Below are 27616 nucleotides of genomic sequence, written 5' to 3'. Positions count from 1 at the left end.
TTTACTTAGATGTGGCGTGCATGCTTTCAATGTGAGCACTGTTGGGTGACAAAAAAACATCTCACACAAAAGAATTAGATAATGGATATATAGAACTCCTATTGCTTCCCTTTATCCTTTTTGAACTGCCATGGTATAGGTTTGCCAAATTAAGGAGCGTTTTGGAAAGTTGTACGACAACCGTGTGACCTTTTTGCTGTGAATATTTTGTGTTACTGAAGTTTTCAACTTCAAAGCATCTTGGCTTCCCAGGTTTAGGTATCGCTGTCATAGCTTATTAATGGCCATACCTTTTTTTTCGTTTTTTTGTGATGTAAAACAATGGCCATACTTTGAAATCAGAGTTCTTCTATAATTACTGCCTTTCCACAAATTTTCCTGAGAGGGAGGACTTGGGAATCTATTATGAAAACAAACAAGAATTATAATCTTGCCTGTTGATGTATATATTTTCTGATTTTACTTGATATGGCATATCATACTTTAAATTAACTCTCAAAAAAATAGCCTGATCTGGTGTTTTAGTTTAGTTGGTTGTTAGAGCTGGTTTTGGTGAGAACTAGTTTTAGAGAAATAAAATTAGGTGGTGTGAATAAGACATGGTTTTATGGTTTTTCAATCTATGGTGTATTTGGTTGAAGCCTTGAAGGTTTTAAATTTGCTTGCTTATTAGGGTTTGAAGGTGTGTCTTTTGTAAAGTGGACAAGGTTACTCTTGCCAACGTGAGAGAGTGATGAAATTAATATTGATAATCATAAAAAAAAATATTTTACAGCATATGATATTACTGACCAGAATATTAATTTGGTAAAAGATATAATACTCAACTCAACTAAGCCTTAATTCTATATGTCCGATGCTTATTTTTGGTACTAGCTAATCACAAAAACCATTCACAAATATATGTTTCATTAATCTGCAGATTGCAGAAGATATTGGATGCTGACATAAATTGAGGTAGACTGTTGCAAGGCTAAGTTTAAGATTGAATATCATTGAGTAAAATCAATAGATAGTGATCTAGAATATCCAAAATGCCGATAGGCCAAAAATTGTCTTTTGAAGACCTCTTGCATTGCATTCTTGCCTATGCATCAATCTGCCCAACTTTCTGATTTATGGACTAAAAGCAATTTAAAAAGTTTGATTTTGGTTTTTATATGATTTACGATGCCCAGATCAGGGTCAGTGGTTTTGGGTTTTAATTTTTATAGCTTACAACTCATTTTGGAGCACTAGCTCTATTTGTGTCATCCATCTTGGGACAACTTGATTTATTGTTTAGGGGCCTTAAAAACATTGTGGGCAATATAGATTTTTTAGTTCATGTCCATTGGTTTGGAGTTACATTCTGCAGTCCCCATCTTTAAATTTTATCCTACAGGTTTTGCCCTCAGATTTGTTTGACCTCATGATAGCCTCTCTCTGCTATGTACACCAGAGCTAGAGTACATTCTCTGCAGCAAAGTCAATGACAATGGATGTTGATGTGCACCAGGATTGGTGGTTCTGAGGTGATACTCTAATTGATTAATAACTATGGAAACATGCACCTATCTGAAGGCTAAGATAGCTAATATAGGAATTAATTTTGATGCACATCAACAGCTTGCGACTTAATGAGAAGTGTGTAACATATGGTTCCATATCCAATCCAGTTGGAAGGGGAAAGCTTTGCCTTGAAAGAGAAGCCAGATAGTTGGAGCTTTGTTGCTGAAGCATCAGGTGTACGCCAAATGGATGATTCCAATAAAGCAATGGTATTCTGATTCATGTTGGCTGAAAAAATCTGCATTATTATTCATTTTCAATATGCGTTAATGTCATAGTCATTCCTCTAAATTATAAATCTGATTAAGTAGTTATTAAATTTTGTCAATCTCATCATGACTTGATGCAACAAGAAAATAATCTATGAATTTTGGCTTTTAAGCATTTTCAATTTTGTAAATCATATTAATGGTATGAATTCTCATATCAGATGGCCCGACATATATTTTACAATATAGGAATTGGCTGAGCTGGGATTGTAGCTTAATAATACATACATATATGCTTCAATCTGCATTATGTTTATGTATGTACTAATGATGATGAGTTTTAGAATATGAGCTTCATTTGATTCGCAGCCGCAATCAAAAACATATCATTAACGATAACATGGTCTCATAGATCAGTCATGTTTTAGTGACTGCAAGTAGTTACCTCTTTGTAAAGGAGGCTCTAAAAATAATTTGAGGGGAGCAAAAGTACAAGCTTTATTTAAACCTCCACCCACATCCTCCACGTTTGTGCATGTCCAAATTAGTTTGAACACTCCTATCAAAATCACTTTCTTGTGTTACATTGTGTTTAATGTAGATGGGGAGAAAAATTGAGTTGCCTGAGGACAAGGTACAGCTGGGTTGGACTTAATTACACATGTTTTATGAGCGACAATGAAGTGGTAATTGGAAGGATTTCCATAGATGCAATTTGGTATACTACTGAGTACTGACCCTCCTTTGATCTGGTAGGTTCTTCTAGCTATAACCTTGAAATTCATCTTTGTCATAACTCATAAGTTAACTCTTCTAAAAGACAATGGGTTTATCAACATTTTATGGTCTTTATAATTGTCACCTACTTCATATATTTGAAATATTCTTTATAATTTTTTTTCATCAAACTGGGTCTAGCAGCAAAATTTTACATGTTATGTTCTTTTCATTACATTCTCTTTACCATTGGGCCAAAATGCTGGCGAGGCTTGCTCACCAAGTATTGCAGAAGGCGCTAACTTGGTATCTCCGTGGAGACAATCTGTTAATATCCTGTATTAAGCCTTGCAGAATTGGCAAAGATTGGGAGGGAGGCTCTGGATTGGGTGATATAATGCTAGAGGCTTGGAGGCTACATCAGGAGTTGGACCCTTTCTGCAGCAAACTGAGTTTCCAGACAAGCTCTTTACCGTTGCTTAACCCTACTGCTGTGGCTGGGCTACAAGTTGGTGGGTGCTGGTGGAGGTGGTTTTGCTTTGGTACTTGCAAGAACCCTCATTTTGCACAAGAGCTAACACGAGCACTCGAAGAATCTTCAGATCTTGATGTAATGTACAACTGGAGCATATACTTATCCTATCAGCTGCTTAGTATTTTTTGCATATTTAGCTATTCTCTTTTGCTGGAGGTATGCACATTTTTAGCCCAAAGAATCGAACTCACAATATGCGTCGGAACAGGACATCGGATTGACAGGCTTTCTGCTGTATTGCTGCATGGAACTATCACTTCATACCCATTTTGGTGGTTGCAGACAGCCAGGGGCTCACAGTGGAGCTGCTGGTATTCATAATCACCCTACACTTTCCAGTTGCAATCATTGCTGTAGTTTATGACAAGCGGTTAAACCATACTGTTCGAGTCTATATCACAGGAGACTGGATACGAGTATTTGATCTATTCAATTTTTTAAACTGTGTAAGCATCGGCGAGATTCGATAAAAATGTTCATCCTTTGGTGTTAGTGTTTCATATGTTTGGCTTTAAATAGATCCAATAGTGGAATTCTATTGTAGGTGCTCAAGTTCCAATCTCAAGATTTGTTAGCCTGTCTTTCTGGTGGTTCTTGGAAAAAACCAGCATGCACACTTCCTGGCTCAAGGAGGCGATGTTGGTGATGTGAGCTTTTCTGGTGCTCTTTATCAAATGGCAGAGGGACCAACCACCGTGGCTGTCTCGGGTATATAACAAATCATCCGCCATTGTTTTGCCTGGATTTCACATAGTTTTCAATAAGTTGAAGAGAATTTAAGTAATAATCTGTTCTTCATTCTCAAGTATGATCGTTAGTAATCTAATACATCAAGCTAAGAAGTCACGCTAAATTAAGACAATCAGTTCTTCTGAATAGCCCCTCTGAAATCAAAATTTTTGTGAGATGTGTTGTTCATAGTGCGGTGTACCATGACCTGGTAACTGAAGTAAGATTTGACAGGATCAAAATACAGCAAAAGCCTTTTACTCAAGAGGAATGTTAATTTTATGAGATTATTGCACGGCCAGACAAGCTGATAATGTGATCCTATGTATTCCAAAGTCACTTTATTGTACAAGAGGGAAAAACGCCAAATTGAAATCTCCATAAGTGTAATTGAAGGATCAACAAGATAGCCTAAATTACAGAGGACAGTATATTAGGGAATGTTCACACAATGAAGTACTTTCCTCTACTTTCCTTGTATCAAAAGGAAGTAAAAGAAATATCTACAGTGAGCATAAAACTTCAGGTTTAACCACCAAGACCTCATCCCCTCATAATGCAGATCATGAGTCCACCTCAACAAACAGGCTTGCTTGTGGATGCAAACCTGCTTCCTTTAATGTCAGCGAATGCTTCTCTGGACCATAGGAGACGCGAGGGAAGTTTGAAACCAGGCTGTATTTCTCAGCTTTTAAGCAATCCAGAGAATCAACATAGTCATAGAGGGAGCTGATCGTAGCTGAACTGTGGAACCTCCTTTCCTTGCGCTCTCCAGTAGGAAATCGCACAAGAACCTGATGACAAGCCCAACAATTGCATCAGCTTCAATCTCCAATAGGTAGTTGGAGATTTCAAGTGCTACCATGTACCACTTGACCATGAAAAAATTACAATCATTAACCATAACACTTATCTATGAAACAAAAGAAGGCTGAAAAGGAAATATCCTAGACAAGCCAACAGTGGCATTTTGTCATATAACATAAATAACACGAAGTAAAGGACAAGTTCGTGATATAACATAAATAACACGAAGTAAAGGACAAGTTCGTGATATAACATAAATAACACGAAGTAAAGGACAAGTTCGTGATATAACATAAATAACACGAAGTAAAGGACAAGTTCGTGAAATAACATAAATAACACGAAGTAAAGGACAAGTTCGTGATATAACATAAATAGCACGAACTAAAGAACAAGTTCGTGATATAACATAAGTAACACGGACTAAAGAACAAGTTTGTGATATAACATAAATAACATGAACTAAAGAACAAGTACAACACACACGGGGGAGGGGGGAGGGACGGAGAATATTTTAAGAATAGTCATAACATGGACCAATTTTAACTATAGGTTTACATGCACTCAAGAACAAGTTTGTGATATAACATAAATAACACGAAGTAAAGAACAAGTACAACACCCAGGGATTTTTTTTTTTTTTTTGGGGGGGGGGGGGGGGTAATAGTCATAACATGGACCAATTTTAACTATAGGTTTACGTGCACTCAGTCCAGTAGGTCAATGTAAATGCGCAATTGGCACACTTGGATATCATCCCTCTCCCCCTCCCTCCCTTCCTCTCTCCCCCTCTCTCTCTATTCCTCTCTCCCCTTCACCGGACCCCCTATTTCTGTATGCCCCGGAACGATATGGCACGGACCTGTACCATGCCAAACCGATTGCCAATCGATACGATCTTTGATACTGGTTCGGTGAACCTTGCCGCAACCACTGTCACCATTGTCGCTGCCTTTATTATATTGTCAGTGCCTCCACCACTGCCACCATCATCGTCATCACCTTCGTCATACCACCGCCGCCCTACCACTAACACCACCAGCGCCACCATTAACTCCGTTACGGCTAATATCACATCCGCCACCATCACCATGCTTATATTTAAAAAAAAAATTGACTATACAAAACATGTTTATATTTTCAAAAATTCAAAAAGAAACTGGCAACAGAATTTTATTTTTCTGTTTTTTGAAAATGGAAAAGAAGAAAGTGATGCCAAACAATACCATAATTTAGTATTTTGTGACTACTTCTATAAAAAATACTATTTTACATGTTGCAGGGAAAACATATTCAAGTTTCCCCATGCTTTGCCTTTTAACTGAAAACTGGTTCACTGGGCGATAGTAATTTAATAAGCATTTGAACCTAGGCAACTCCACTGACAAGTATTCTCTCCATTTCGATGAAGGAGGAAGAAAGGAAAAGGTGACAATTGGCACCAAAACAAAAACGCCACCATTTAGCTAGCAATAGATTTCATCAGCTCGCATACAGAATCACTGGTTGCTTTCAAGCAACAGGCTTACTTTGAGGCCTGCATCGGGTAAGCACGTTTATGGACATCACCACATCAGATTTCTCTCTTTTACAAACTCAGTGACCACAAACAAGATAATAATTTAATTCTATGTGAATTATGTGCAGAAGAACATTATCATCTACTTTATTAGGTGAATTCAAGTCCACTAAATGCCCTAATATGCAGACATACAATTTTCTGTAGCACTGCAATAAAACCTAAGCACCAGGGTTTATCTTTACCTTTTCACTTTTTCCTGGTAAACTACCTTTCTACTTTGACTATTGTGGATTGATCAATTAAAAATATGTGACTGCAGCATGAGCATAACACCTATAACTTAATTTATAAAGAATGAAATTGTAAGAGCATAGAGCAAATAACACAGAATTTGCAAACGCATGAAGGTATATATTTTTTTAATTTTTTTCTGAGTAACCAGCATGACAAAATACATCAAATATGGACTAATCTTTTTGTTGGCAGATTTTGAGGGAACATATCAAATCCATTACAGAAGATAAGAGGCATCTTGGGATATTTTGTTATTTTTTTCTCCAGGTAGATAGTAATTTAATAAGCTATCATTGCTAAACTTACAGACATTGATGAAGATCAAGATTTCAGTTAGTAAATGAAAGCATACAAAATGAAAAAAGAAAAATACAAAATTGAGCTTGAAAGAACTTACCTGTGTAACATCTGGCCCTTTTTCAGGTTCAATGCCCAGTGACATCGCTTTCTCTTGCCGCCTCCTAGCTAAAGCAGCTTCTTTCTCAGCAGCTTCACGAGCTGCTCTTTCCCTAGCCTCCTCTTCCTCCTTGCGCTTCTTCTCAGCTTCTGCTGCTTCTCTCTCCAACCTCTCTTGTTCTTCTTTCCTCTGACGCTCTCTAGCCTGATTTACCAGACAAGTTCATAAAGTTTCAGATGCAAGCGATCTGAACAAACAAAGCAATGAAGGAAATCAAAAGACTGAAGAAAGAAAAGCTAGATACTTGGTCGGCTTCAAGTGCAGCTCTATATGCAGCATCTTGCTCTTCTCTCAGGCGCTGGTTGTTTCTCCGTTCTTCTGCCTCAAGCCGTGCTGTAACTAGAGATGGTGTACACTCTTCTATCACTCGTTGAAGGATTGCAAGCATTTCATCAGAAGACTTGGGTCCTTCAATCTGAAAAAATGTAAGATATGAGACAATCTCTTTTTTTTCCTCAAGAAAAAAGCTATCAGCATAGAAGTATGGAATTTCATTATGCATAACAGGCAAAGACATATCAGTTACAATATTTTTTTGCAAATCATCCAAACAAATTGTGAAATATAAATTAATTTTTAGTATCATCAACTTGGTTCACCTATTGTATAGAGGTATATTACACGCAATGCAAACTATCCATTCCCATTCAACCGAACTTGAAGGAAATATCTTGCAAGCATGCAATTAAAAAAAAAAAAAGAATCAAAGCAGTGCATCCAATCCATAGCTTGACGATCACATAAAAGAAGCGGAACAGTCATCTCATCCAGTCAGGATGTATCCATAATCTAATGGGGAAAATAATCAATCTATGATTTCTATCAGATTGTCTTCCCTTCTCTAGTTATTCACTTTATGTTTCATTTCCCCATATTCTCTTGTAAAACATCACTGTAATTTTCTTGATACTTCTATAATAAACTGGGGGAAGTTTCTCACTTCCTCCACTTTCCATTCTAAAAGAAAAAAAGAAAAAAAGCAATTGTAATAGCAGATAATATAATTACAAATATATAATTTTCCTCTGGAGGACCTTCCATAGCTGAGAAAGGTACTTTGCAGCCAGGTGGCAACAGGAGAACTCAGTATCACATATCACCCCATCCCTAGCTTATCCCGAATATCTTATTTCTTCAAAGCCATGACAGCCACCAGGTAATATGAAAAATGTGCTCCCACCTTCTAGTTAGGGCCTTGGCCTTGGAACAAGAAGATAGCTCTAAACAAAGAACAAGATCCCTTTAACTCAATCCAGTAAATTCCCCCAGCTTTTTGACTTGTTGCAGTAGCTCTTAGCTGAATTTACAACAATTTAATTTGTCACTGTCTCCTTAGATGGTAGCATCGACACTCTTGTTAAAGATTATTATATTGTGAGTTCTTTCAAAAAGCTAATCATACAAAAAAAAAAAACTTTTGACCAAACCACGTTTAAAGAAATATGCCTGGAACTTGATAAAACTTGCAAATCAAGGCAAGGAAAGAGACCCAGGGGCATCCATATCAGACACTGTTCATGGCTTGTGCTTTCCTTAAGTAAAGCATGCACCTCATACTGAATTTCAAGGCAAAGAAAAGATCTATTCTGTACTATAAAACTAGATCAAAAAATCCATATTCTCTAGATCAACTCCTTTCCTCATTTTCCTTTTCCCAAGACTATGTGGACCGATGAATTTAACAATTGTAACAAAGGATGATTTTGCCACATCGAAACTATTGAGGAAAATCAATATATTGCTTATGTAGCTTATCCTTTAGATCTTTTTGAAGAAGATTCTATTACTAACATGTTTACTTCCATTGTGAGTAATGCATTTGGTTTCAAATCCCTACAAGTTCTATGTTTGGAGGATCTGCGATGCATGGCAAATTAGCTATGAAGAAAACTTTTTGTTAATAAGGTTCAATCCCTTTGCATTTTTCTTTAATTTATAATAGTACTCTTCATCATCCTAACTTCCACTATGTTCCAATTATTCAATTTTTTATTAAAAAAACAAATAAGCACTTATGAAAATGTAAAATTTGTATTCTAATGAAACTCTATATGGAAGGCATTAAAAGCACTTCTAAACACAACTATAGTGTCCTAAACCTTTTCTTAGCCCAATCCATACTAAGTGCAAATCCTCCACAATCCTAGTTGTAGGAAATTCCTACAGTTAGGAGATGGGCAAAATTTTAATTGTCCTACTGCTGTGGCCTGCATATGGTACACCCTGAAGGTTAGATATAAATAGAAGAGAATCTCATTTAGATTCTTTTGTGGCTCAACAAATCTGTCGTTTGTAGGCATTTCCATCTTTAGATAATAAACCTACTCGCAATAGGAATCAGAAAAGTACTAGAAAAATAGATCAAAAATTTAGCAAGAAAGTTGAAAGACAATAGAAAGTAAAATCCTAAAAGACTAAAAATTGATACACCCATTCAGATCCCCATTGGGGACATCACAATGCTGACAGGTGGTGAGAAAGGTTATCTAGAAAGGATATTCATCACTGGAATGTATAAAATATGTGCTCACAACTGTTAAAAATGCCACAATAACTGCAGAAGCCGTATCCATTATGGGGACTTCGAAAATTCATATAACAGTGGATGCAAATATTAACATTCTACGATTATTTTTGACATCCTTTTAATATAATTTGGTGCAACCATCATACAAAAATTATTTCACATATACAGAGCTTCTCATATATGATCAATTACGTATCAGTGGTTCAAAACACCTATTCTGATAATATCCCTGAAGAATTTTCAAAATCACGTAGCCCATAATTGACAGTTGGGTCTGTTCGCATCAAATTCTGCCATTTCCCTTCACTCTCCATAAGAATCTAAAGGAATAAAACCCAAAGCTATAGTTCAGGACATTAAGGAAGAAAAGCTCAACGTATAAATGTAGCAAGATCAATGTAAGCTAGTCCCCAAATTCCATAGTTTAACAAAGAAATTGTAAAAGAAATTACCTGCTGGAGGAGAACAATGCGCTGGTTGGTAGAGGACATGACAACAGCACAGAAGGGGAACCGAGATGCCTTGAGGCTGTTGCTCATCTTGAACCCTTCCGTCCTCCTTATGCTCCCGCCCCAAGCCACAAAGTTCTCGTTCACAAACGCTGCCACCGGAGCCGAACACAGGCATCCCGAGCAGAAGGCCGGCACGTCCGGATGGTCCGGCGAGTGCAGGTACACGAACAAAAGCTTGTACTCCCGCTGGGACCGCTGGAGCGCGTCCATGAACCCCTCCGCCACGAACCGGATCCCAGCGCCGGCCCCTCCAAAGTCCCTCTCGAAGGTCGCGACGAAGTCCGCGGCCTCGGCGGTAGACGCCGAGACGGGGATCAGCCGGTCAGCCTCGGCTCCGCGTGGTGCGGCGAAGCCGAGAAGGTTGAGGGAGCGGGAGAGGACGCCACCGGCGATCCAGACGCCGAGGCCGACGGCGCCGGTGATGAGGCCGATGCCGCCTGAGACGACGTAGAAGGGGAGGGTGATGAGCTTCCAGGCGAGGCCGGGCGCGGCGCGGTCGCCGGCATCTTGGCGAGCAAGAGAGGACTCGGCCGGATTGGAACCACCGCCACCATCGACGCCGGCAGTGAAGGCGGAGGGATTAGTGGAGGAAGAGGGACTGGAGGAGGAGGTGAAGGCGGAGATGGCGAGCTCGAGATCCCAGTTGTGGGCGGAAAGGATCTCGGCGCAGAGATCGGGGTCGTCGAGGCCGGTGATGGCCTGGAAATAGGCTAATTTTTCCTCGAAGCCCTCGGCCATGGCGGGCTCTTGATCCCTCGGCGACGATCTCTGGGACCCCGGGGGTTAGGGTATGGGCGGGCAGGACAAGGAGGCAGGACTCTTTCGGTAAAGAAGGGTGCGGTAGGGGGGTCCGGAGAAGACCAGGGGCAAACCTGTCAATGGGTCGGGTCTGAACCTTACCGACCCGGCCCGCAACCAGATCCGGCTCCTTACTCGACCACCCGACCCGATCCATTATCCGATTTTACCCGAAAACAACCCGTTAGTATGTGCTTCCACTCCTCTCATCCGATTTCAAGTCCCATAAACACTTTTCTTTCTGGTTCTAAAGAGACGCGTTTTTATAATAATATGGATCCACTTCCCATGCAAATTTCCATGTCTTCTTTTTCTTGGAAATAGACATGCAATATCCCTTGTCAGAAAGGGACCAATCCAAAACAAAGGCAAAGCTCATCAGTGGTTCCTACTCCTCTCTTGTGGCATTTTGTTTGGTCAAGGTAGGAGAATCCAACTTCTGTCATCCATTTATTCCTTCCTAGAACGTTTCCATGACAATGTCAGAGAATGTGTGGAATGTTGAGTGAACAAGAAATGGAGAAAGCTTATAGACACCAACTGATTCTCCATACAGGGTGAAAATATTTGCAGCAAGTGTCATGCTACCAAGCACCAATGCAGAGCCGGCCCAATCCTTAGGCGATTGAGGCGGTCGCTTAAAGCCCCGGTCCAAAGAAAGCCCAATGCAGGAAATGCCTCAAAGATAAAACAGAAAGAAAAAAGACCTCCCTTAGTGAGTTCGCCTTAGGCCGGCTTATTGCAGAAAAGATCTCAAACAAAAAAGAAAAAAAAGAAAAAAATGTCCCTCTTAGCAAGTTCGCCTTAGGCTCCCAAATGTATTGGGCCGCTCCTGCACCAATGTATACCTGCTTAAATACTTGTCCAAAATGGCAAGAGGGGATTGGTGCAATCTTGCCAGGGAGCTGTTGAATTTCACAGAGCTCCATGTCAATACCATCAAGAAGACAAGAACCCACATTAAAGCAGGCAATTCTATAGCCTCCATATGTTCATATCACTGATAAGTGGACAGGTGATGCAGAAAGATCCAGTCTGCAGCTCTTTCTTTTATCTCCCGGTTGAGCCATCATCTGCCACTGTTGCATTCTTCGGAAATCCCATTAAGCTTTCGTTCGAGATATTTAATGCAGTTTGGTTTGTCAGACAACATTTTGATGGGAAGAAATCTGAGCTTCTTTTGGAGGTAGGAGAATTTTAAATTTTTAATCTAAATTTAAGGGTGGCATCATTTTTTTCCCTTTTTTTTGTCGGATCAATAAAAAGTGGCACCATTTGATAACAGTCTCGTTACATTCTTTTGTAGGAATAGATCACTGTCCTTCAACTCTCCAAAGACCATTACGTTGAAATTTATTGCGGTTACATGGACATTAGGCAAGGAAACTATTTGCCAACATCTACTGAATTCTGTTTCCAAACTACAAAGACAGAAACTCAAAAATGGTCATTATAATTGCTTGAGATTTGCAATTCCGCAGGACTTGTCTTTGAAAGCAGATATCTACTATACAAGCTGGACGGGGGCCCTGAAATTGTGCATTAAACACGACAATCACTGGTAGAATGGCAACTTCCACACTCTCCTTCCATAGGGGCGACAATTAGTTCAACTACCACTTGAACTTGTTCCACAGAAATTTCTCCATCCCAGTCTGCCATTAAGGCTTCACCTAAGGGGAGACCAAAACTCAAACAAACTTACAGTAAATGAATGAAATCTCAGACATTTAATACTTCTGCAGAAATGCTAAGCTCATTGAGCATGACTCCAGCTGTCTGGAATCAAATTGCGAACAACTCTGTCTGCTCTGCTTACTGCAAGAGCTGAGCTGCTCCCAATCCTCACCATCAAAGCAGTTGGCAATTTTGCATGTCACCCATATGAACTGCCACAATTTAACTCAATTCTTTTGTCCTTGTGTGAGGATTGTATGTGTTTAGTCCTACATCGGTTATATACTGGATAAATCTTGACTCCTTATATAAGATCAAGGAACCCAAATAATACCTTCCAGCTACTTTTTCATCTCTCTCTTTTGAAAACTCCAACCAAATAAGAAGTATTTTTTTTGTTTTTCCATTGACTGCACATTTTCCGCGAACTAAACGAGTCCATAATAGTAAGGGTTACAACCCAACAACCACACCCCCAAAGATCCTCTATGGTGCATGTTTTGGACATCGGAGAGCTGTGCATGGTCATATAGCAACAACAACAGCATCAACCAAAAAAAAAAAAAATTTATTTTCTAGAAAAAGAAGATTACCCGAAGACTTTGGACATAATGAACACCATATGCAAAACCCTGGCATTTGGATATCCTTGGGCCCTATCTGGCTCTTCAGTCAGACATAATGGCAGACGGGAAAGGATGGAGTAACTACTTACTTGGATGCTCCTGTCCTGGCTATGATAGATGTTTTGGTTAATGAAAATCTGGCTCTACATGCAAAGAAGATGATAGTCCGGGCTTCATGGTTCATTCAAGGCTCAGGCTTAGAGTTGGGCAACGGGCCGTGCCGGGCCGGCCCGGCCCAGGCCCACCGGGCTCGAGGTCTAAACGGGCCGTGCTTGGCCCGGCCCATTCAGCACGGAACGGCAGCCCGGCCCGGCCCCAGGCCCGTCTATTGACGGGCCGGGCCGGGCACGGCACGAGACGGGCCGTGCCTGGCACGGCCCGCAACGGGCGCAAACGGGCCGTGCCAGGCACGGCCCGTCTGGTGAGGGGGAGAGAAAAATAGCCGTTTCCAACGGCTATTTGGAAAAATTCCAATTTTACCCCTCCCAACAGTCCAAAAACGGCTAAATTGAGGGGGTATTTTGGGAAAAAAAAATTTTGGCTTCTATAAATAGCCCTTTCCTCCCTCATTTTCACCACACCAAACCAACTATTCTCTCCTTCTCTACTACTATTATTTCTCTCTTCTAAAGTGCTCTTCTAGCAATTTAATTTTTAGTTTGCATTTAGCAAGTGTTCAAGTGCTACACAAGAGGAGGTTCCTGTTGAGAAGAGAAGGTCACTCCTGTTGAGAGCACAAGAGGAAGCTCAGAATCTCGGCTCTGCCTCTGCCCTCCGACCCTCTACTCAATTCCTCCTTGTGGTTAGTTTTTATTTTTTGAATTCATCAATTTAGATATGTCATCTTTTGAGGAAAGTCAGTTTGGCATTCCTCCTGTTTCTGAGGGAGAAGAAACTAATCCCCAACCCCATGTTCCTAGTTCCTCTAGAACTAGTGAACCGAGTGAAGATCAAACCTCTTCTCGTAAGAGGACTAGTGCTGTATGGAATGAATTTGATAGAGTTATGGTTGATGGAGTCTGGAAAGCTAAATGTAAAAAATGTGCCAAACTTTATAGTTGTAGTAGTAGTGGGGGAACATGGCATTTAAAAAGACATCAAGAGAGTCATAGGATGCATGATTCTCATGCTCAAACTCAAAGTACCCTTAATATACAAGGGGGATCACTTGTAGGTAATTTTGCATATAATCATGAAAATCAAAGAAAAGCACTTGTAAAATGGATAGTTAAGGATGAATTACCTTTTAGTTTATGTGAATCTTTTAATTTTGAAGAATATGTTCAATTAAACCTACAACCTGCTTACAAAAGAACTAGTAGGCGTACATTTAGAAGAGTAACTATGACTAACTTTTTAACAATGAAACAAAGTTTAATTGAAACACTTTCTACTTTAAATGTAAAAATTTCATTAACTTCTGATATTTGGTCAGCATCTGTAGGTAGTAATTGTTTTATTGCCATTACTGCTCATTATATTGACAATGATTGGCAATTAAATAAACGTATTCTTGCTTTTCGTGCTTTTGATTTTCCACATTCTGGGCAACAAATTTCAAATATCATTTATCAAACTGCATGTTCATATAATATTAATGATAAAATTATGTCTATTACTTTTGATAATGCATCTAATAATAATTCTGCTGTTGCATTATTAAAAGACTCATTGCATCCCATGTTAGATGGAAATTTATTGCATATTAGATGTGCATGTCATATCTTAAATCTTTCTGTTCAAGCTGGCATGGGCATGATTCAAGATGTGATTGGTAAAATTAGAAATGCAGTTTCTTTTATTCATGCTTCAAGATCAAGACTTCAAGAATTTAAGGAACTATGTATAAATCATGGTAAATGTTTTAAAAAATTTAAACTTGATGTAATTACTCGTTGGAACTCAACATATAGCATAATACATGATGCATACCCATATAAAAACTTATTAAGTGCATATATTAATGATCGTGGATTAGGCTTTACATTGACTGAAACTGATTGAAATAAAAGAAAAATTTTGGAAGATTTTTTGCTTAGATTTTATAATGCTACCAATGTTCTTTCTGGTATTTATTATCCAACTTCATGTTCATTTTTACAACAAGCATATATAATTAGTCAAAAATTTGCAGAATATAGATATGATGATGTTTTAATGCCTATTATTGACTTAATGGAATCTAAATGGAATGAGTATTGGGACAAGATATGTCCTATGCATAACTTAGCTGCTGTATTAGATCCTAGAGTTAAATTGAATGACGTGCTAATTTTACTTGATGCATACTGTGAAAATATGATTAAAGATCCTGAACCTGCTAAAAATGAGGTAAAACAACTTCTTTATGATATTTATGCTATATATGATGAAAAAATTCGTGGATCTAGATTCTCCGTACAAAGCTCTATTTCTTCTTCTAGTAGTTCCCGTTCGTCATCTATTTTTTCATTCATTACACAGAGAAAACAAACGCATGCTTTAAGTTCATCTTCATCTTCTTCATCTTTAAGTAGTGAACTAGAATTTTATTTACGAAATGATCTTCAATCTGCATATGATGAAAATCAAATAGAGAGAGTCTAGATGTATTATTTTGGTGGAAGAGTGTTAAAAATCAACATCCTGTTATGTCTGCAATTGCACGCGATATTTTAGCTGTGCCGATGTTCACATTAGCATCGGAATCCGCTTTTAGTGCAGGTCGGCGTGTTGTTAACGAAAAGAGAAGTAGGATGACTAGCGAAACGGTTGAGATGCTTCTCTGCTTCAAAGATTGGTTAGATGCTGAGGCGAGACTTCAAGATAAAGGTGGACATGATACAACATCCTCTGATGATGATGATACAAACACTACTGAATAGTGAATACTGATGATTAGTAAGATTTTGATCATTTATTTTTATTTCTTAATTTTTTATAATTGTACATTTTTATTTATTTAATTGTTAAAGTGAGTCATCTCTATTTTTTTTCCTTTCTTATTGTATTCTGGAGGTCAGATCAAACCTTCTTTCATGTACCATTTTGATTTAAATTAATAAACTGGTAGGGGTCTATACCAAACCCCCCACCATTAAGGTGGCTTTATATTAATAAATCCTTACTTCCCAACATTTATTAATTTATTGAAAAAATTATAAATAAAAAATTTTATTTCTATTTATTTTAAGGGGGACGAGCCGTGCCTGGCCCGGTCCAGGCCCTTGTGGACCGGGCCCGATTCAGGCCCTTATGGGACGTTTCGGGCTGGCTTACGGGCCGTGCCGTGCTTGGCCCACGAATCGTGCCAGCCCAGGCCCTTATGGGCCGTGCCGGGTTCGGCCCGCAGGCCAGAAATCCTTAACCCAGCCTGGCCCCCTTTTATGAGCCGTGCCTAGCACGGCCCGTTACTGTAGCAAGCGGACCGTGCCTGGCACGACCCGCTTTATGCCGGGCCATGGGCGGCTCGGCCCAATGCCCACCTCTAGTGATACCATTTGGCAGTGGAGTAGACACAGCGATCACCGAGCTGGCAGATCGCAGCGCGGAGGATTTGGGCTTTTACGGAGAGAGCGGCAAAGAAAAATTGAAATAAACATTACTCACATGTAATGTTAAAAATAAAATAAAATAATTAGGAAGCATACCCTTTTCATAGTATATATAAATTGCCTTATTGTGTGGCCTATGTCTTCACTTTTGCATTTGTTAAGTGAATTTGACTTTTTGATGAAATAAAATGGTTATATAACCTCCATATCAAGCCGTATTATCTTTCAATTTAGCCTCGTTATTTGAATTGAATTAACAAATTGAATTTGAATTAACTACAGGTAAGCTCAATTGAAAGATAATATGGTTTTTAAACTACGCTCTTATTTCAAGCCGTTAACTATGAAACCTAGAAATGCTGTGCGCAAATTTAAAAAGATATTTTGACCTTCTTCATCAAAGTGGTTAATTTTTTGTTTTTACCTTTTAATAAGATAAGAAAATCGAGAATAATGATTTCCTATTGACCTGACTAAGAAAATCCGGAAATAGAAAAAGGTCGATGGATGAAACCAGGCAGAACCAATGATGCTCAGGTCAAAAGCATCTGATTCCATATAAACAGGTAACCAAATGGTACAAATCTCAACGTCGCTACATGGTTAAAGAACTATTATAAACAAATTGGCTCGCCAAGCTTATGCCCCAGAGACAATCCTATTGCCCTGAACTCGTGTTTCCCATGCACTGAGTTCTTTCTATTATTCATTCTGTTGGGAAACTTATACAGCTGAAGCTTAGCGGCTGTTCCGCTGATGATGCCCTTCTCAAATATAAGGTAAGCTCTATTGATGGTCACTGCCTCAGACCGCATTCTTAGCCAGGATCAGACATGTTCGGCCACAATGCAAGACAAGACACCAGCATGTACTATCTTGGTGTCAGGACATAATTCTGAGTCCCAAATGCCATCATTGTGGAACACATGACCTACCGAGGCATTTCTTGAGCTGATACCATGCTTGGATCAGTGCAATCTGTCTGCTAGACTAATGGGAGTTGACATGGGAGAGTGCTGGTAATTAGCAAAAGTGGAAGCCCCTTTGTCAATAACCTTGGCCAGTTGGTCCCTAGATCGAGTGCTGCTAGTTTGTTGCAAAAGTTGAACAAGGGAGAGAAAGATATCCATCCTGGTCACATCTCTGTTAGCCTGCAACAGAAGCAAAGCAAGCTATCTAATTGAGAAACAGAGATAAAAAAGCTACAAGAATTTCGATAGAGAGTCTCTCATTCACGCCCTACCTCAACTAGGAACCTTGCCCAGATCTTACTGTCATGAATTTCCATCACTCCTTTCAAGATAGTCAAGCCAAATCCACGAATGATGTCTGCTATCTCAAGAAAGAACCCACGTTCTTCGCAAAGCATCTGTTCAGAGAATGAATGGGGCATCTTAAATTTGCACACAGCGGAAACAGATTCAAAACAAAATTGGACTGTTTATTACCTCTACTAGCATCTGACCAGGGGGGGTCAGGTCCTCGACTATTATCGGGCAGACCATGGTCTGCCCTGCAACTTCATATGCCCAGGTCGCACCACCACCAGTGCCACCACTTGAATTGTCTTTTAAAACGACGCCACTCTCCTCAACAATCATCTATACATTCACATAAAAACAAAGAAAAGAGAGAGAAAAAGAAAAGCAATCAATATTGACCAAATGATCATCAAGAAGCATCTCTGAAGGACAGACTAAAAAGCGATGATGTACCTTTGGCTCGTCAGTTTGCTTGAGTTTGTCTGCATACTTCGTCACGCTTTGCAAAAAGAGCATGTGTTTTATCGTGCGGTCCAACAAGGCATCGATGCTACACTGTTATGTTCGATCAAAAGAAGAAGATGAAAGCACGGCATGGGGTAATAGCCAGAGAAAGCATCCAAAACAGCAGTTGAGATAAATACCTTTGCACAATTTGGCACAATTTCTCGTAACTCCTTCACCCGGTCTTGTATTTGCTGGCGATCTTTTGGCCTTGGCCGAGTGCTTTCCCCAGGTCTTGCCCGTTTCTTAACAACCTTGATAGCTTCTTCAGGCTTCTTTGGCTGATTGAGCACAGCGCTCCCAGCATTCATACTGCAACCATCATCAATCCATGAACTGACATGGGATACTGAGAGTGCCTCTTTTGGAGATCCATGCATGATCTTCTCTGAGTCGCAATGAGGTAACAGCACATCAGATTTAGTACTTATGGAAGGAAGACCTGCTGGCGCAACCTGATTTCTGTACAATGAAGGCCCACCTACTGTAGCAATTGTAGAAAATTTATGCTCTGAATCAAGACCAGCAATAGGATTGACACTAGTAGCCACAGAATTATAAGTAGAAGCTCTATTAGCATTCTCACCAACTATGGCATCCAATAATTGTTCAAGACCAGAGTCTAAGAACAGCCCTTTTTCAGCACCTGCCATAGAGCCCATGTCCAACTCTGCGATGCATTCTGAGATATTAGCACTCAAATTTGAACAACTGTCACTGCCTACTTGCATTATTATGTCATCCCAGCATTCCTGCACAACAATGCTTGGGCTTAGATCCAATTCCATGCCATCAAACAGGTTATTATCGGAAGGAGGTTGAGAAGGCATAATCGAAGAGTTTTCTTTCCCACCATTTTCTGGACCCATAGAGCTCAATGGTGCTGCAGTGGAGTTCTCATCTGGCATGCTTTGTGACCCAGACATTGGAGTGTAGTCATTCCCATCACCTTCAGCCAAACAAGCTGAGACAGGACTGGCACCCACCACAATCTCATTCATTTTCACAGACAGGTCAGAGACCTGCTCTGGTGGTTGATCATTCAGATGAATAAGACCATTTAAGGAATCATTCTTAGAATGAAGTAACAGAGAATGTTCGGTTGTCATGTCTTGTAAAGTGACAGAAGTATCTGGAAGTTCACGGCAAAAGGATTTGGAACCGGATAGCCCACCCACAGTCAACGATGACAAAGATGAATGCTGGATTTCCAGCGACTTCTCTGTACCATTAAGGCAAACTTTGCTTTTCTCAGAAGATATTGAGCCAAGCATTGTATCATACAATCTATATGGGCTACAAGATGAAGAGGAGTCTCCAGAAACTTGATGAAGTGCATTCACATGGGGAACAGGAAGATGTGAATTAGCTGGAAACAAGCTAGGAAACCCCTGCATTCCCATCCCAGGTAACAGTCTGTGCACCACCGTACGATCAGCAATTCCTTTGGCCCATGTATATGTGTTCAAGTTGGTTGTGACTGAACGGCTGGGAAAATTAGTAGCAGACTGAAACTGTATGTTAGGGGACAGCAGTCCTTGACCTTCAGCACTGGCCGCAGGGCATTGGTTTGCATGGTAAAATGAGGAATTCCTGCTGATAAAGGGTGTTTTCTGAAATGGATAAAAAGAATCTTTGAGCACAAGTGCAGAACCGGAGACTCCTGACATGGATACTGTAGGATTCGTGCTCCCACTGTGAGATCTGAACCCATGATAAGATCCCTGTGAGAAAATACTTGGAAACTGAATAGGTTCTGACAGAGACTCTGCGCTTGTCATCCATTTTTTGCTTGTGTCTCCGCACAAGGAATTGGTGTTCTCATAACAATAATAAGCCCTTCTGGATGAAATTGCAGAGGTAGATGCTGCATTCGGATCATGAATGGTCCAAGCGTTATGAGCTACTCCATGTGGAGGAAGCCCCACTATACTTTCCACCTGCTCCAACGAATGCTTAACTTCATTGACAAACTCCAAATTTTCTGGAATCTGGCGGCAAAAATGAGTTAAAATCATCAATGCCATGACATAGTAACTACTATATCACACAAAGACTAAATATGGAGACATTGTGGTCAGATAAGACAATAGCTCAAGTAATTCAATTTTTGGCAGCATGTTTTGATGAATGCATGTTAAATATACCATTCACTGATTAATAGCAAATAATTTGATACATTGACATTGTTTAATCATTTTACTATGATTTCTCCATGCTGAAATCAGTTAGCCTGCTATCAACTATGTGATTTGAAGACAAAACCATCTTTACACATGCATGAGAATCATCCATCATGCTTTAATGGAAAGGAAAGGCAAGCAGGTAATTCTGATAAAAGAGGTTGCAATCCTGCAGATCATGATAGTTATTCTTTAGGAATGACAACGTACACTCATGTAATCATGTTTCTCCTAAAAATGAGGGAAGGGTGATGGGATCTAATGCTGGGTATTTATCCATGCAAACTCTCATCTCAATACATGCAGTTTTGCTACTATCAAGAGACCAACCACAAACTGCACCAAGATCCATATACCATTATCACCATATGTTTACAATCTGCATTGTTTTCAAGGTTTGAGCATGCAGCTATGCATGTTGTCTAATTGAAGACACAGAAAATGGGTAAATTTACTAAAGATTCCAATCATTAGTTATTCCTGTGTAGAGTCTTCATTCAAAGGAAGTGAAGAATAATGATATTCTAGTAAATTTTTCTCAAATTACACAACAAGCTCTCCTCTGCCCCTTCTCATGCAACTTAAACCCTTGTCCTATCCTGTATTAACTTCTTGTCCTATCATGTATTAACTACTGACATTTAATTCCTAAGCTCGTCATTTAAGTTTATCATTGACATACAAGAACAGCACACTCTTTTTTCATATCAATTTTTCAAATATTAAAGGCAAGATAATTATTAAGAGATGTTTTCCTCAAAATTGCTCTTTTAACGACCTTTTGTCAGCTGCTAGCAAGCTTAAATTTAATATGACAAAGTGTTCCCATGTTGAAAGAAGTGTTCTGTACTTGTACTATATAAGGTAAATGTGACATCACTCTAAGTAGAATTGTTCAAGACTGAGTTGAAACTTACATTTGGATTCTCAGATGTTACACTTCATATTTTTATGCCAAGTGTTCAGTACACTAATGTCTTAGAGCACTCTAGCTTTATAACGATAAGTCATGCCATGTTGCACCCATGCCACATCATATCGTGTTCAGTGCAGTGCCATTTAGTGTTTTTAAACATTGTCTACATGACTTAAAACCAAGTAAGAAGTTAACTAGAACCTTGACTTACAGATGACAAAAGGAATAGAAAGCTCCACAAGTGGATTCAAGTGCAACAGAACAAACAGTTTTTTCAGAAATTTTATAAAATTGTTAAAATCTTCCAATTCGTTTCAAAGTTTATGAAGTCATGATCTAGGCAACATCAATAAATAAGCAATTAAAGTAACAATTTTGCCAAAGCTAGGTCATGCTAATAGAATAAATGAATAATCATTATTGTTTAATTGAAGAGGGGATTCTGATGGTTGGGAGGTGGATAGATGTGCATGCATTAGAAAGAGTCCAAAGCGGCTATGCCATCCTAAGCAGAATAACTACTGACTGAAGTTAAAAATATGAATTGCATAATATTTTTGGTGTCTTCTTTTTTGATAAAAAGGTGACCTTTCATTATATGCAAACCTTTCTCATTGATACATAGTGCTGTAGATATATAGGTGTCTCTTTGAATTTATGCATGAAGGAATGCAAGCCCTGGATGTCTCATTACTGCCATTAGCTTCCAAAAGAAAGTACATGGCAGAACAAGTGCAATGTGGTGCACATCAAATGATATTATTTCCTTTAGTTGATAATTACATCTCTTAGAATTCCACCCCCATTTCTTTTTCCCTTTTAATTTATATTTCAAACTTTTCATAGATCTCATTTAGTTAACTCATTCTTTCCATGGCCTTAATGTTTCAGGCTTGTTACCGCTCATTAACAAATGATCAAGCAATTATTGATCTGAAGGTGAATTTATAAAGATATCTTTTGAAAATCACTATGCGACGTCGAGAATTGCAAATCAGTGAATCATGCAGTAATGATTCTGTCTGCGATGTACCTTGAACCTGTTTTATTTTTTAAGAAAGAAAACATGATTAAGATAACTACTCTTTTAACCTTATCATGATAACAAAACTTAAGTTTTGAGACTAAGTAATTGGGAGTTCAGTTTGTACAACAGCATCATTGACAGTATAAAAGGAATTTTAATTACTAACCTTCTTGGGGGAACCAAACTGGACCACACCTGATGACGGCAGAGAAATGATGGCAATAGTCTGTAAAACGGACAATTATTTTCAGTGGCAAAATTATGCAGCTCAGCATTGAAGATTGATATGGCAAGTGTATGAATAAGGAATTTAGATCTCATATCTCTATTCAAATTAGACAAGTCAATATTATGAAGTAAGGCAGAATGCAAGCATCTGGACAAGGACAAAAGAGTAAATAATTAAACACAAACCTTAATTCCAGCAGTAAACTGATGTTGCCATTCAGCATCACTCTAGAAAAGAAATTTAGTCAGATAATTAAATGTAGTGTATTGAGCATATACCATTATAAGACATTTAACAGTCTCAATAATGTAGCAAACCAAAACGGAACAATAAACTATTATGAAACATGCACTAGAAAAGTTAATTTAGACAACCAATGATAACTAATACAGTAGTACATAGTTATACTTTACAAAATCAGCATGAAGTCTAAAAAACCATATATATATACTTGTGCAAATCATCATTTTTTCTTAATATAACGAATACCATTATAAGACATTTGAAACTCTTTTTCTTAATAAAATGGATGCTCCACAAAAAATTAAGATGGCCAAGAAATTGAAATTTATTTTGATATCACAGAAAATTTATTTATGTAACATTATGCTCTCTTCCACTCTTTTTTTTTTAAGCTTCAGACACTTTCACAGGCTTTTTCTAACTTTTGCTCTCTCTCTCCCTCTGTGTGTGTGTGTGTGTGCATCAGTTAAGTTGCCATTAAGAGAGTCAGTAGACACATCTAACGGTACCTGAAATATGTCTGGATTGTCAGTAGAGTTGGTCGGGCTCAAATTTATGCGGTAAGAATCAGAGTAGACCCACTGATGGTTCTCATTTATAACTGCTCCTCCAATTATTCTGATCAAAAAAGACAAATTACCTTTAAAATAAAAAGCAACCATTTCATTATTATTAAAAACAAAAAATATTGTACAGTTAGATGCATTCCCAATGATAGATTAATAAACAAACAAAAATATCTCCGTAACTAAACAAAATATATAAACAAGCATGACCAGAAAGAGGCACTCAGGCCAAATTTCAGTAAACTGCAAGAAGAGCAAGTTTGACCATATATCGAGCTCCAAAACAAAGTACATTTTGTCTCTGAAAGTTGCTGCATACTGCAGCTAAACGATAAAATCATGTGCCCATCCTGCACTTCAGTTCAAATTTTTTACCATTCAAACTAAACGTGAATCCATGAACCGGATGAAAGAGAACTAGAATTAAAAGACACTCAAAACAAATTTAGGCCTGAGAGAAGCCTACCGTATACAATAGATCATGAAATTATGCTAATCTTACCCTTCTCCAACGATGTGGGCCTGATTAAGTATCTTGTCAAGCACTCCTCGAACCTGCTCTTCATAGTAGCAATCTTCTACCGTCAGCAACCTGGTAATCAAAACAGTGTGGATATTAATCAAAGAGATCATCCAAGTACTTCGTTACAAATTAAATCCATCATGGCATTCTCTAGCCCCATTGGTATGTGAAAATTTCAAAGAATCAAAAGAAAAATCCAGTCTCAACCATGAAGTTGAGGAACTGATGCTTAAATTCGAGAGATCAATATATAAATCAGCACTCGCAGTAAGTCATCACAGCAGCATCCATCATCAATTCCGCAACCCATGTTTCAAAAACAGCAAAAATTGATGGCTTTCATGGAATTGATGGTATCAGAGAATTACAGTATTCACTTTCCATCAAGATAGCATTTTTGTGAGAAAAATGGCTACTTGAAACCCAACAAAGGAAAGGAGGGGAAACAAAAGTTATCAAAGTTAAAAATTTTCGATTGTAGTAAAAGAGAAAAGTGATTCAATAAAAGTGCTACTCGGACCGAAACATATTGTCCAAAAACGGGCACTAATTATTTGCTAGAACCCTTCGTAAATCCACCGGATAAAGAATATTCTCCTAAAACCATCGATCACAAAACCAACAAAGGTAATGATGTAAAAAATAAATTAATAAATAAATAACAAAACGAACTAGTAAAATGCCAAAAAAGGAGTAATTTTTAGTTCGAACTATTTGCTACCAATTTAGTCCATGCTCTAAAATTTCAAAAAAAAAAAAAAAAAACAACGAGCCAACAAATAGGAGCAGAAAGACATTAAAACCCAACTAAAAAACAAATCCATGAAAGCCCACATCACAGAGAAAACTCAGACTTCAGAGATTCCCAGAAAGACACTGAAGAAAAAAGAAAAAAGAAAGGGGGAAAAAAAAAACTCCTTCCAAGAAACACCACGCAAGAATAAAGACAAACAAACAAACAAACAAGCAGATCAAGGCCGATCGCTACCGGGGATCGCGGCGATCCACGCGCCAGAGCACCCCGTACGCCCATCCACCCCCACCGCAGAGCCTGCCGAGCACCTCCCTCAGCTCCGGTGCCGGCGCCATCACCCCTCTCAGCACGAATCTCGATGGAGCGTCAGAGAAGAGACCAGCGCAAAGATGAGAGAGAGAGAGAGAGAGAGAGAGCGAGCGAGCTAGCTAAGAGGAGGATGAAAGGAACCCAAGATCCGTCTCGCGGGCTCTACCCCGCCGGCTCCCAGGGTAAGCGGACCCAGCAGCTCCCGGCGGACCGGCTTCGGGTACAATGGCGGTTTTCCGTTACGAGAGAACCGGACCGGGGGAGGGGAGGTTGCTCGTCATATAAAGGGGGCGCGAAAAAGACTATGGCGAGGTGGAGAGATCGGCGATTTTTTCGCGCAGCTGGGGTCTCCGGCCGGAGAGAAGTGTCGCGGGGAGCGCCGAGGGGCGGTTTTTGGGTTGTCTATTTTTCGTTTAAATAGATTTCATAATAATTCCGAGAGAGGGGGAGAGAGAGAGAGAGAGAGAGAGAGAGAGAGAGATCTTTGGCCATTAACGTGGAGGGCAAGGGAGTTAATATCTTCTCTTTCAGACCGGAATCGCCTGCCGCTGCCGGTTGATAACCGGGAGTAGGCGGTGGCTCACCGGCGGTCCATTTTTGTTATTTTTATAAATAAATAATACTGAGCCGAGTGCTATACAATACATTTTGATACTCCTGGAGGCTATCATGTACGCCGTACGTCATATTTTCCTGTGAATTTTATGGTGCAGAAACAAAGCTAAGTATGGTTGCTGAGAAAGGGAAAGCAAGGATATTGAAAAATCTTAGTTCTCTGTTATTAATTTGCTAACTAAAAAAAAGTTTAAAGAGGTAAAAACAAAAATAAAATATTGATTTTGTGAGGCTTAAAAATAATAATAAATAGGTATAAGTTAGTACTTTGAAATAGCCATGTCTTATGCACGTTTTTCTTGATGACTTTGATTTTGTTTTTCCTCTTAGTTGGGCTGAATGTTAGAAGATTTTTATTTTTTTTATTTTGACTTAATTTTTTTTCCTTCTTCATTTTTCTCAGCAACATAGCAAAATCCAGAGTAAATTTCATGAGGGCATTGAACTAAATGATTTGAATAGTGTATTTGGCAAGAGAACAATGTCAACTTGAATTTGGTGAAAAATGATGTACCCGTTATTTGTTACCAATTTAGTAAAAACAAAAATTATAATATGGAGAACCAAACTCAGGCATAAATTATAAAAAAAAACAAATTCAAGATTAAGCTATTAGGGAAGTGGAGATTTTTAGCAGCAATGTAACTCAAATTTTTTTAAGAATATATATATAATTGCATTCGGATTAAACATAAATAATATTAATACTCTACATTTTGAATTCTTAGCAACAAATAATTATTCTTGAGATGAAGCTTTTTAAGAAGTTAATGTTATATTATCACCCATTATAGTAATACTTCTTTGTTCTTCTCTTTTTAAATATTTAAGCTAAAATCAACATCACCAATACCAACTTTAATTAGTAATTGGATAAGGTCAACTTGATGTTGGTAATTTTAGTCCAAGATTGAAATTTGACTTGACCATTTAAAAAGAAATAAACCACATCAAAAGCCTATTACAGTTTCTTGCACAATGTTGTAGCTTTAATCTTTTCTTTCCACCACCTAAAGCCAAACACATCCAATGAGAGAACCTGTACATGGCATTGGTGGAGATCTAGAACAGAGAATGGATACGCTGCAAGGAACTATTTTCTTATTCTTTTGTCTTGCATATAGAAATCAATACATAATAGAAAATGGATCATCATTTCGTCAAGTACTTTTGATTTGTTGAGCGGTTATACACCTGGTAATTAACCCAAGGACGTGGAATCTATATAAAGTGGGGCATAAATCTAAAAAACATTTGCTTAGGAAGAAAACAAAGAAACTTGTGGCAAGACATTGGAAAGGGAGAGAAGCAGCACGCTTTGCACAGAATCTCAGAGAAGATATGAAATTTTGTCTGATTCCATGCAAAAGAAATTATTTCAAAAGATTTATACCACAAAAAGCTTTACATATATGATATATTCCCCACTAACATATTGTATGTTTCCATTAAAAAGAAATTATTTCAAAAGATTTGGAATCGAGGATGGTAATGATGGCATTTGAATACTGATGATACGCTAATAATTATAGTTTATATTACTGAGGTTATAGAAGATGACTTGGTTTAAGCCTTTCATTGCTTGCAAAACCATTTTGGAGCCAAATTCACATGATTAAAACCTGGTATGTATGGTTAATGCTTTATAGTAGTTAAGGGCTCCAGGACTGACGTGCATTTTTTTGTGACCCTGCATTTTTTATGAATTTATACCAACTCATAGTGCCAGCTTTGATAGTTTTACAACCTAAATCGCCCCAAAAACTTTGATTTTTCTAGAATCTGGAAACAGACTGAGTGCCTAAAGATGCGGATGGAGAGCAATACTTTCTCCTGTTGCCCTTGGCGAGCAGCATGCCTGCTTCCTAGTGAGCTAATATTCAGCTCCAACCCATGCATGCATGATAGGTGCTTAGGTTTTGCATGGAAGTCTCCCTGCCTTTAGCCAGTGATCAGGTCTTCCTATGATCTCATTCCAGGGATGGGATCTT

General features: G+C 38.7%; 2 protein-coding genes across 3 annotated transcripts; both read right to left on the bottom strand.

The window, feature by feature from the left end:
- Positions 1–4046: 4046 nt before the first annotated feature.
- LOC103707710 (UBX domain-containing protein) lies at positions 4047–10691 on the bottom strand. Its single transcript, XM_008792303.5, has 4 exons — positions 9801–10691; positions 7066–7236; positions 6762–6965; positions 4047–4535 (listed from the first exon to the last, which is right to left on the bottom strand). Exons 1-4 carry the CDS (start codon positions 10596–10598, stop codon positions 4305–4307), a joined length of 1404 nt encoding a protein of 467 aa, XP_008790525.1. The 5' UTR covers positions 10599–10691; the 3' UTR covers positions 4047–4304.
- A 6323-nt stretch (positions 10692–17014) lies between these two features.
- Positions 17015–25508, bottom strand: LOC103707709 (transcription factor EMB1444). 2 transcript variants are annotated; one of them, XM_008792302.4, is made up of 11 exons: positions 24936–25508; positions 23927–24016; positions 23368–23476; positions 22801–22842; positions 22553–22612; positions 18847–20251; positions 18401–18744; positions 18210–18311; positions 17943–18095; positions 17738–17863; positions 17015–17645 (listed from the first exon to the last, which is right to left on the bottom strand). In XM_008792302.4, exons 1-11 carry the CDS (start codon positions 25034–25036, stop codon positions 17463–17465), a joined length of 2715 nt encoding a protein of 904 aa, XP_008790524.1. In that variant the 5' UTR covers positions 25037–25508; the 3' UTR covers positions 17015–17462. The 2 variants fall into 2 exon arrangements, with proteins under 2 accessions (XP_008790524.1, XP_008790523.1); XM_008792301.4 differs by having other exon boundaries at positions 18401–20251.
- Between the last annotated feature and the right edge of the window lie 2108 nt (positions 25509–27616).

Source organism: Phoenix dactylifera, chromosome 6 (genome assembly GCF_051530095.1).
Source record: "Phoenix dactylifera cultivar Ajwa chromosome 6, Ajwa_hap1_PhDact_Kaust_v1.1, whole genome shotgun sequence".
Taxonomy (NCBI): domain Eukaryota; kingdom Viridiplantae; phylum Streptophyta; class Magnoliopsida; order Arecales; family Arecaceae; genus Phoenix; species Phoenix dactylifera.
This window is presented reverse-complemented; position numbering and strand designations above follow the sequence as displayed.